The 12,169-nt window shown below is 42.9% G+C and overlaps 1 protein-coding gene across 1 annotated transcript in view; it reads right to left on the bottom strand.

Moving 5' to 3' along the window:
• Nucleotides 1–1,263: 1,263 nt before the first annotated feature.
• The window catches only part of FBP2 (fructose-bisphosphatase 2), a 32,533-nt gene continuing 21,627 nt past the window's right edge, over nucleotides 1,264–12,169 (bottom strand). Inside the window, exons 5-7 of the mRNA XM_059412312.1 lie at nucleotides 10,950–11,087; nucleotides 5,013–5,132; nucleotides 1,264–1,549 (exon numbers count right to left, since the gene is read on the bottom strand). Coding sequence (XP_059268295.1) covers nucleotides 1,355–1,549; nucleotides 5,013–5,132; nucleotides 10,950–11,087 — 453 coding nt within the window. The 3' untranslated portion in view covers nucleotides 1,264–1,354. The remainder of the gene's footprint in view (nucleotides 1,550–5,012; nucleotides 5,133–10,949; nucleotides 11,088–12,169) is intronic.

The following is a 12,169-nucleotide window of genomic DNA, read 5'->3' as shown; positions in this document are numbered from 1 at the left end:
ACCCTCAGCAGCTGTTGCTCAGGAGGCCCTCCCAGAAAACTGAACAATCTCCTGTGGCCAGGCCTTCATCAATTTCCTGCCCTAACCTTTCTATGTCCAGGTCATCAGCATGCCCAGAGCCACAGATCTACTGTCTTTTATCTTGGCCAGTGGCTGGGATTCAAAACTCTAAGTTTTAAAGGGCCTGGTAAGGTGTGCATATCCAATGTTGTCCCCAGGCAGGGAGCATCGGGCTGTGTCCAGCACGAGTCCATCCATGAAAAGCCTTCACACAGTATGTGTGCAGAGGCTAGAGTTTATCATAACACTGATGGAAAGCTGGGGCCAGGCTATCAGCCATCTGCACTACTCCCTACTCCCTTTTTCCTAGAAAAGCCATCACAGAGGTTTGGATCTATTGTGGCAGACAGTAAAGCAGCAGCCATGTTACCTGTCGTTGGCTCCAGCCTCCGCACTGGCCACAGACAGTCCAAGAAAAGTGACTATTGGCGCATGCGCGCAGAGGTTCAAGCCTATTGTGGCTCAGGGCAAAAACTTAAGAGGTTTTCTCCCCTCTGTGCACCCCCTGACCCTACTGGAGAGCTCCCCTCAGTGGCTCCCTGGCTGTCCCTTTGGCTCTGGAGAGGACAAATAATCCTCAAATGCCCTCTGGAAAGGGGAGCAATTTTTCCCTGAGCAACCCAGGGATCCACTCGACAGCTACTTAGGGGGTCACAAACTGCTGCAATCTTTCTGACTTCCTCTCTCTTCCTGACTTTGCTCTGCAAACCGGGCTTACACCCCTTCCCCACTCCACGGCTTCCCAATCCCCCAGTTCAGAGCTGTGAACCGCACTTCTGCCAAATTCCCTCACTCCATACTCCTCCCATCCTTTTCCTAGTTTTTCAAAAACTTCAAGGCTAGTCTAGTTGTATTTAAAACAAAACAAGTTCAGGGTCTGCCTAGTACTCTCCATCTTGGAAGCAGTCTCCACTAGGTTCAAATTTTAAGCCAACCAAGACAAATTCTTAACTGATCCCTAAACCTTTTGCCCAAAAAATCCGTAGCTGCGAATTCCCTGGCTGTCAGACTTGGAACTCTAATCCTATTAGCTGTTGTGCTTGAGAGAAGACAGATCAAATTTGTTCTTTTCAAATGTGGGTTTTTACTTTGAGCCCTTCCCATGGAGCATAGAATCGCCTCTGGCTCCTGGAGCCCGGAGGAGCACTTCATTGCTGCTCTTCTGGGGCTGATTCAGGGGTTTGTCTTCTACGACTCATCACCACTGTTTACAATGATTGTTTATTTAGGGCCCTTAATAGAAGGGACAAGACAAAAAAAAAAAAAAAAAAGGCAGCATTCCGGGTGAAACCCACTACCTTCCTGCCTGGCTTTTCTGTACACAGGTGAGGTACTCTTTCACATCATCTGGGGACCCCAGAATGAGGGGAACTCGCTGGTGAATGGACTCCGGTTTCACGTCCAGCACGGGCTGGGTGCCTGTGGTCGCCAGGCCTCCAGCCTGCTCTATGATAAAGGCCACGGGATTGCACTCGTACAGGAGCCGGAGCTGTGGGAGAAAGAGAGTCAGGTGGACAAGTTCTGCAAGTGACCCCAAATCCCGAAGCCACACCCCTAAAGCTCGATGGGGAATTCCAGCAGCTGAACTTGTGTCTTGTTAGCACGACTATGCCAGGTTCATGGCCATGTCTTTGGGGCACTGCTGGTCAGTCTCTACCTGTCTTGTGATCTTTGTGCTTATGAGAGGCCTGCCTCCTCCCTTGGGAGATGAGACCTAGATCCTTGCTTGCTGTTAGTTCAACAGAGAGCTAAACTGATGCTGAGCGCTGGTCAGGAGCCTGTGTATGTGAGGCCTTACGGCAAGTGAGCCATCCAGCTTGGGTGAGATGGAAGGTCATCTAGAGAGTGCTAGGTGGTCTCTCAGGATAACTTCAGTGTTCGGGATCATGTGAAGAACCCCACATCATCGACCTGACTAGGTAGTTTGCTGGGGTTTAAATGGCCTTTTCTCTTGGCCCCCAAGACAGAGTTAACGTCCCCTGCTTGCACTCCCACAGGATCCTGCACATTCCTCTTCCTATATTTGTCACACAGAGGCGTGTTTCATATCTGCCTTCCTCCTTACACGCTCGCCCTTGAGGGCAGGGACAGAATCTGTCTGGGTTGGACATTGTGGCATCTCCCTTCCCAGTAATATCTGACCCAAGGGAAATGTCCAAACAAGGCTACTGTGTCCCTTGCCCAAGGACTCCCAGTGGAAGGCAGAAATGGGCAGAGTGGGGAGGGTAAAGTCAGCTTGTGCCCTGCTTTCCAAGTCATGCCCGTGTACCCAGGGCTGAGCTTATCCCGAGCAAGGACTGCTTCTTCTAACAGGCACTACAGGAACCAACAGGTGTCTGCCCTGCGTCCCAGTGAGTGCTTGGGGAATTGAATAGAAATGGGCTGGACCCAATGTCTTTTTTAGGCTTGTTTCTGTGATTGTGCTATGATGCACTCCTCACCAACCCACCCCCTACCGAAAAACACACACATATCCCATTAGATTCAGGGTGACAGGCTAGCTGCATGTTCTAGCCCAGTATCATACTGTCTTTTCCTTCCTTCCCAATAGGTGCAAAAACCTGTATTTAAAAGATAACAAGTTCCTTCCTGTAATCAGCTTACAGAGTGGTTGTGCCAGCTTTCTATAGCCTTTTCTTTCCCATTCTCTTCTTCAACCCTTTCTGAAGATCATCTGAAACTCTTTGAGAAGCAGTCATATCTTATGCTGATTTTTGAATCGTTGTTATTTCATGGTGAGAAGCAAAATATCTCTGGTCTAGGTTAGAGAGACAGGCATTTAGGAGAGAATAAGTTAAGATTCTGGGGGTATTTACTGGCACTTTGGTAAAACAGTGTACACTGCCCTCCACCCTAGACCTCCAGGGTCCAAAGAAGCCCCAGTGGGTGTGGACACACTTGGATCCACTAGTTTGGTCCCTGTTCACCCAGAAGAGGGACACTGGTGGCCAGCTGGTCCTGCACAGCCACCTTTCAGCTTCTAGAGTTTGGTTTTTTCTTCGTCCTTTCCTTGCTCTGGGTGCTTAAGGATGAGGGATTTGGGATGCCAAAGTCTCAGACTGTAACCCAGTAGCCTTTGTTACCATGTTGATTCAGATATTTAAAAGAAAAAGAAAAAGCACAATATCCTCACATAAAGTTTGTCTTTGAGCCAATGCTGCCCTTCACCTAAAGTTGTCTTTATAGTAAATTCATCTTAAAACACAATGTGCAGGGGTACCTGGGTGGCTCAGTGGGTTAAAGCCACTGCCTTCGGCTCAGGTCATGACTCCCAGAGTTCTGGGATCGAGCCCCATATCAGGCTCTTTGCTCAGCAGAGCCTGCTTTCCTCTGTCTCTCTGCCTACTTGTGATTTCTGTCTGTCAAATAAATAAATAAAATCTAAAAAAAAAAAAAACACGATGTGCAGGGCTTCGTGTCACTTTGACCTGCAGCCCATGTGATCTTCTTTTTTTTTTTCTACAATTAAAATCTAAACAGATAGACAGAGAAACGCACACACAGGAGAAAAGGCATACGCATCTACCCCAGCACCAAAACACACACCAAAGCACTCACAGAGACCAACAAAGCTAAAACACAGAGATCAGGAACCAGCGGTATTTTCAGTAAGGTTGGTGATGGTGTCGTGAATATAGATCTATACATGGAATTACATGTCTTTACAGAAATGTCTCGTAATCCCATGTGCATATTTTCTGGCTTATTGTAAATTATTTTTAATAATTGGTAAGAAACAGACTAATGTTTTCTGTGTTGGAACTGAGCAGACAGCAAGCATGTTTCTATGCAAGCATTTCCTCGTTTTCCAGACCTCATTTAATACCCCGTCCCCGCACCCGTCATGCAGACTTGACTGTGATTGTTACTTCCGAAGGTTATAATATAACTGAGCTCAACACTCACATGAAGAGAAATTCCTGACACACTAATCTGCATATTAAAAATCTTCCCACTGGTCTCATGTGCTCTTAGATTTCTTTTTTTTTTTTTAATTTGACAGACAGAGATCACAAGCAGGCAGAGAGAGGCAGGCAGAAAGAGAGAGGGGGAAGCAGGCTCCCTGCTGAGCAGAGAGCCTGATGCGGGGCTCAGTCCCAGGACCCTGAGACCATGACCTGAGCCGAAGGTAGAGGCTTTAACCCACTGAGCCACCCAGGCACCCAGATTTCCTATCATGGCTTTGAGTCTGGGATTCCAAAAATTCAAATTGCACAGCCTGGGACACAAATATACACACGGCCAGTTGTGGGTGTGTTTGAGAACACAGTAGATCTTTATTTTGATTTGTCTACTTACCTATGATTTCTGTGGTTGGTCAGACACGTTTCCATGGGAGGGTCTATTCAGGATAGATGCATTCGGATCTTAAGATTCTCATCTGACCATACAAGTATTTTGGAGTTTGTGTCATAAAGTTGCAGTAAGATCACCCAGGGGCTACCTTTCCAGAAGTATTAAATAAGTTCTGACCAGAAGTTCTTACTCTGAAGTTTGGGAACTCTCTGGAGGATTCATCAGTAGACTTCAGGTCATCTGTGAACCCCCAAAAATGTATGTAATGCCTGTTTATGTGCATTTATGTGCATATGGAAGTGGATCCATAGCTTTCATTAGATTCTCGAAGGGTCTCTCATCCAGAATTAGGTGTTGCTCAAGCTACAAGTCAGGCACAGCACGTAAAAAGCAGCAGTTGAACACAGCTGACTCATGGTGAATGACAGGCCTGAGACCAGGGAATGCAAAGACCAGTGAAAATGGCCATTAACATCTTCAGCCTCCACCACAGCCTCAAAATCCATTAATGGGAAATACACTTATTTTTTCTTCCACCTGCACACTCACAAACAGACGTGAAAAGGACAGAGCAGTAGCCAAAAAGCAGGCATGAAGAGAAAGGGAACTCCAACTGGCTTACTGACCAATACAGCCAGGGGACAAACGAGAATTACCTTGCCCTTCGGACTTTTCTGATTCGCCGGGTACAGGAAGATCCCTCCGTAGACCAGGGTGCGGTGCACATCGGCCACCATGGAGCCCACGTACCGGGCCCCATAGGGCGCACTGCCATCCTAGGAGGCGGAGAGAGAGGAGACAGGATGCTCGCCTGGATTAGACACTCCCTTACCCACGTACCTTGCCTTAGGAGGTTTACAGAGCAAAGCAAAGTAACTGTTAAACCCTTCTAGGGAAAGAAGGTGACATCAGCAGCATTTAGGCTTGCGTTAGACAAGCAGGAAATAGTCACCTCCCACCAAAATGAATTGAATTGCAATAAAAGCAGGTACTACCAGTGATCCCAAACCCTGAATATTAGGTAGAATGCAAAACATGCCAATTACTCTCCTAGTTAACAACATGAGTAGGACTGTTCACAAATCGCGTGTAAACTCAGCCCAATAAATAATTTTTCAGCATCTTATTTATGCCTGGCACCAGGCCAGGCCCTGAGGATGCCAAAAACAGGAAGATAGTCTCTGCCCCCAAGGAACTCCCAACTGAAGGGAGGGACTAACATACATAAATGAATAAAAATAAATGAATTTACAATTTTATGATAAAAAGAGGAATAACCCCATTTTAAAGATAGACCAAAAACTTAACCTACGCCACATGACAAGTTAACTCAAAGTGGTTGGAAGACCGGCACATTAAGAGCTAAGGCTATAAAACGCTTAGAAAATATCAACAGACTTTTGGGGGAAGAAACTTGAAAGAATTGGTATTAAAATTCTCTGACAAAGAAAACAAGAACATTTGTGAAAATGAAGAGCAAGGAAAAAATTATCTCTACCAAATCTAAGAGCACACAGTGAACAATATTTACATATGCAAGGAAGAAATGCAAACACTGACCAGTAGCTCAGAATAGAGCCCAGTTATGGGCCTAAAGATAGACAAGAATTTCATTTATGCTGAACAGGACCTTTCAATCAGTGTGGGAGAGGACTATTAGGGAACAAACAGCACTGTGCTAACTCCTTAGAGAAGAGGGGTGTAGGATCCTTACCTCATTTTTTACAGCCAAATTATTTCAAGATGGGGAGAGACTTAAAATGAGAAAATAACAAATAATTTAGAACAAGGCTGTCCAGTGAAATTCTCTGTGGTGATGAAAACACTTTTTTAAAAAGCTTTTATTTATTCATTTGAGAGAGAAAGAGAGACAGAGATATCAACAGAGCATAAGCAGGGAGGAAAAGGAGAAGCAGGCTCCTGGCTGAGCTGGGAACCAGATGCGGGACTTGATCCCAGGACTCTGGGATCATGACCTGAGCTGAAGGCAGATGCTTAACCACCTGAGCCACACAAGTGTCCCAGCAAAACACTTTTTATCACCAATGTCCCACTCGGCAGCCACTCACCACTGTTGAGCTCTGGTAACGAGACAAGTGTAGATGAAAATAGGATGATTTACATGTTATTTACTGGCAATTAATTTAAATTTAAATAGCCACATGTGGCAATTAGCTATTTATTGGACAGCACTTCTATAGGATCAAAAGCTGAAAGTCTATACATATTTCTAACATGAATAACAGACAAAAGCTAGTTTCCTTCATTTACTAAGTGCCTATCCAAAGCAACAAGAAAAAGATAAATAACACTAAGTAAGTATTTGCTAAGGATAGAATTAGGCAATTTACTAAGACAAAAGTAGGTGCTTGATAAATACATAAATGTGCTTTATGACATAAAGCATAATTAAACATGTGCAGATGGAGCCACAAGGTTCACCTTTTCACCATCAAAGGGACAAAAATTTTAAAAGATTCACCGTATCTCACACTGGCAAGGACATAGGGAAATGGGTACTCTTTCATATGGTGCTGGAGGCTATAAATTGATGCAACTTTTCTGAAAGACTATTTGGTAACAAATAGTGAAATATGAAATATTCATATCCTTTGACCCAGCACCTTCAGTAAGACATGTGCCCTACAGATACACTTGCAAAAGGTCATGAGTGTATACATTTGGGATCTCCATGGCAATTATGTCAATCTCTAAATCATGAAAAAGAAAATCAGGTGAAACTAATAGGGTCTACCTAATGTTCTAAAAGGGTAGTGGTACAGATATGGAGATGAATGTGCATAACCCTTCCCCCCATCCCAGCTCAAAGAATAAAAGCAACACTTGGCAGTGGTCATCCCTGCAAAGAGCCCCTTGAAAAAGGGAAGGAGGGTTTCACCTTTAATTTTGTATATTTCTGTATGTTTTACATTACCTAATCCTAGATTATATTTTTTAATTGAAGTAAAATCTACATCAGATAAAATTAACAATTTTAAAATATACAGTTCAGTGGTATTTAGTGCATTCATAATATGGTACAGCCATGACCTCTATCTGATTACAGAACATTTCCATTGTCCAGAGGAAAACATCATACCCATTAAGTAGTCTCCGTCCTCCCTTCCCCCCAGACCCTGGCAAGCACTAATCTGCCTATGTCTCTACACTTGACCTAAGCTTAGCAGATGGCTTTTTCCACTTAGCATAAATGTTTTTGAAATCATGATATCGATCAATACTTCAATCCTTCTTATGGCTTGTAATACTCCCTTGTATGAATGTACCATCTTTTGTTCATCCACTCATCCCTTGATGGACATTTGAGTCCCATCAGTTGATGGGACATTGTTCCCACCTCTAGTTATTGTAAATAATGCTGCTGCAAATATCTGTGTGCAAGTTTTTTTCTGAATATATTGTTTTGATTTATTTGGGGTATATACTGAGGAGTGGAATTTCTGGGTCATATGGTAACTCTATGTTCAACTTTTGAGATATATTACTTGTTAAATTTTGTTAACAAGAAAAGAAACTAGTTTCAATCAAGTGGAAATATTACGGACTATTTATTGACTTCTTCTTTGGGCCTTTCTTTATTTAAAAAGAGTTAAAAGTACTTAATAAAAGAAAGAAATGGCTTCATCCCAATATCCCCCAAGCTAGCCTCTCCTGCTTTCATCTCTGTCCTTCTCTCTTCTCAGAGAATTGCTGAGGGAAGGGCACACAGATTCTTTTCCCTAATTTCCTTTTAATCTTTCTAAGGGATCACTGACAACCTCCACCATAGCCAGGAGGATGCCCACCACTCTGTTGAGGATATCCCCCTCTGTCCAAAGTCAAAATTCCTTTTTGTATCTATAGGAGGAAATTCTGGAATCCAACTTGGGGTTTCACTGTAGCTCTGTTTGTCTTATCAGTTAGAACTGTTAACTCCCAATCCAATCCAGCACTTCCATCAAAATGATCATTGTTTTTTTACATCAAGAAGAAAGTCCCTCCCTGGACTATCAAGCGTGGCCTGAGGAAATTATCAAGCATTCACACCAGTGTCCTGCTGTTACATGTAGATTAAACTTTCAGGGCCACAACCAACTAATGCCTAGTTTTCAGTTTATGGATCTTATAAGGGATTTTATGTAAAAAGTAAGCAAAACCAAAATCTTCTAGAGACAGAACAAATCCTTTTATGCTAGGGGAAGATGTAAATTAAATCTGGAGTTACACGTTAAAAAACAACTGGAGGATTCTGGAGCCTTGCTTTATATTGGGGAGTATGTGCCCTCCTTTGCTGTTGAGAAGGGTCTCATCTTTGCATCGACACGAAATATTGATTAATACATTGTGCTCAATAGTCTATCATTTCCATGATGAGTGAACACTGACTTTCTGTTTTCTAGGAGGGATTGCTCCACTGAACAGCTGTTACAGAGCAAGGAGGAGATCAGAATAACCTGCTATTTAGATCCTACTGCACAAGTCCTACTCGTTTTCATACTGGGTACAATAATGAGCAGCCATCCATGGGCTCCTTTGAGTGACATTAACCTGTTCTGCAGGTGTGCAATGCACACACTCCCTTTTATTTTTGTCTCACTGTCTCCATTCTGAGAATCTGTAGATTACTTTTATGATCTAGTGAAATGTTTAAGAAGCTACCCAGCACAGTACACTTTTTCAAGTGTGGATGAAAAGCCATTCATGGATCATAAAATCCATTTATGGGTCATTGCTAAACATGTTTTTGAAAGAAATGAAATGCAATCCAAACAAATGGACTGGAACAGAACAGACCAGATCAGATCAGAACAGAATAGAATTGAATAAAAAACAAAAGAAAATAATGAAAACATATCTTAGAGCACAGTAGACAGAAAGGCAGTTTACTTCTGTTTCAGTGTGCATGTGCATGCTTGCACAAGTGTGCTCTGAATTAGACATAAAATGCATTTGTTATTAATGGTCACAGTCAAAAATTCTTCAGAACCTCTGGCCTGATGAACTTCTCTTACTCCTGGGACATCTCTTGGGAAACTGTGTAGATCCTATTAAGGTTATTTACTCCATTTTGCAAAATTACAGTGGGTAGCTTTATCTTAGAACCTAGTGTCTTTCTTCTAGCTGTAATCAAACCATCTAAGCTGGACTGTGAGAAACGAGACAAGAGAAACCCTTTTTTTTTTTCTTTTAAAGAGCAGAGAGCCTTACCTGGGTGGAGAAAAAGCTAAAATGGAATTGAGAAAGATCTTAAATAACTCCTAAGAGTTCCGGTTTTACTGAGAGGGCAAGGGATTCATGTTTTTTCTCTGACTAGCATAATAATCATGCCCTTTGAGTGGTTTTCCATTTGGGAGCTCATCCTGTGGTAAGATTTACAAGGGGTCTTCGTGTGATCAGACTGTTCACCAGCTGTCAGTCATTCATGGGCTGATGCCTTTTTTCCTCACCTGAAACCCCTCCTTCAAAGAGACATATGATAATTTTTGTGTAGGACTTGTATTTTTTAGTGGTACTTGTATTTTTTATGGGCTCTAGAGAAGGCACCTTTTAGCTTAGAATGGGGGCCACTTTGAAACATCTCCAAGACCAGAAACACGTAAATAATTTTGAATTTATCACCTTACAATTCACATCTTGCGACTTTTGCCCTCAAGACATTGGATGGGTTCGTGAGTGTTGGCAAAATACAACCCTATGAAGAAGAGGTACAGGAAATGGCACTTTTGAGAATTTCACTCAAAAAATAAATGAAAAGAAGTAGAAATTTCTCTATAGCTTCACCTTGGGCCTGCAAAGGCAGGTCCCAGGATCCTGTTCACAGACTGCCTCTTAGTCCTGTGGCATCACAAGCTCTTTTTCCAAGGAGTTCATGAGGACTTCCAGGGACAGCCAGGCTAGCCCACCACACCACTGCCTTCCCACCACAGGACAAAGGGTATCTCTTATGGAATTCCCCAGAATTTGGTGAGAGATGGTCCCACTCATAGACAAGCTTGCATTCCTCTTCAATTTAGGCCAGACTTTACACAGTTGACCTGGAAAGTCTTTGACTCTACTCTCACACCTATCTTAAAAGTTTTCTTAGAATGATGGACATGTTGAATGGATCTTGAGGACTTCATTAATAGACACATGAAGTCCAGAACTTGGTAATCCCATTGAGAGACAAAAAAAAAAAAAAAAAAATCCTAAAGCTTGGGGTAAACACGAGGTCTTGATATTAGGGCATATGAATGGGACTTTCAAATATAACTACTCCATCTAAAAGCAAATAAAAGTGAGTGACCAGAGTCTATATATGGTAGCTCAGCAAACAAATGACCTGACAGGTTCTGGCCTGAATCCTGAATTTTGAAAATGTGGTCTGTTTCCTAGAAAAACTAAACTAGGGAGTATTCTCTTAAGTAGGTAACTTTTAGTTGTCAAAGACATTGCTTGTTTATGAAGAAAGGCAGAGCCCATCATTCTCGTACTAATCAGATCCATAAACAGGGGTATCAACTCTTTCAGCCAGACCCCCAAATCCGGCACCCAAACAGCGACCCACTGAGGCAGCATTCTCCCTGCTACTGCCTTAAGCTTTCTTCACTCACCTCAGGAAATTTCTTTTTCTGCACATATTCTGTGGTGGCAGCATCAAAATATTTGGCATAGCCCTCATTGAGACTGTAAATCTTGCCTTTCTGTTTTATCTTGACATCTTTTTCCACCAGGACAAATTCACCGAGAGCCTAGAAAGATGAACAGAAACACCAGGAAGGAGAGAGATACCAGGAAACAGAAGCCAACAGCGCTGCCCCCAACAATCAGAGAGCATCAGAAGGTGTGGGCCTCCTTGAGGACCCAGCTGGTCCCCGTCCTTCAGCAGCTCCAGCCATCCTCCAGCAAGAGATGAAATAATTCAAAGGAAAGAGGGAACGTTTCCTTGGTAATTTTCACTGCCTGTCAGGTCACTCTTTCATTGGGAACTTCGAAGCATTAATACCCCCAAGTTCTCATCCCTAGTTAATTCCTGATTTTTCCAGGAAGATGTGGGCCATCGACAATGAGAGGAAGAAGTTCCATGGAAGGGATTCATCATAAAGTTGGGGGATGTAGTTCCCTACTACTGTGTGGTCCATTGATTTTAATGACTCGGTCTTAGAAATCACAAAAAATTCCCAGTATCCCAGTGACTCTTATACAGGGTAATAAGGAAATCAGAAACTGTATTCACTTGGCATAAGGAATAAAAAGGGTAAAATGAAAGAAATCTTCAGAATTATTTAATCAGATTATACCCACGGCCCCCACTGTGGTCACTCCGCAGGAGACCCCTCAGGTACCATTTATCTGAGTGTTTATGGGCGTGATTAACTGGTTGCAGGCATCACCTCAAAAGGCTGGATGTCTAAGTCACTAGGATAAAAACCAGGCTTGGAATGTAATCAGTTTTAATGAACTTTGAAGACTAAGAAAATGAAATCCCCTGGGACAACAGCTCACATCAGGTGGCTAGACTAGAAGTTTCCGAATAAACAAAGCAATTTATAATCCCAGTTATAAAAAGGCAAGACCATGCTGACCATGTCTGAAATAAGACAGTGATGAGAATACTCAGCAACCACAAATGTAGCTAAGCATCCCTCCCCTCTGCTGCATGTGAGGGACGACTTCTTCTTTACCAGTGAGTCTCTACCTTCACTTTAATCTTCCTACCTCCTAGATAAAAATTACTGATACACAATCATTTATGGTATCCACTCTCAAGCCAGAATGGACCCTCTCTTTCTTGAATCCTCCCAAGATTATCAAGCAAAAGTGCATTTGCTGT

This window comes from Mustela nigripes, chromosome 9, assembly GCF_022355385.1.
Source record: "Mustela nigripes isolate SB6536 chromosome 9, MUSNIG.SB6536, whole genome shotgun sequence".
NCBI lineage: Eukaryota > Metazoa > Chordata > Mammalia > Carnivora > Mustelidae > Mustela > Mustela nigripes.
The sequence above is the reverse complement of the archived record's forward strand: the minus strand, read 5'-3'. Positions and strand labels throughout refer to the sequence as shown.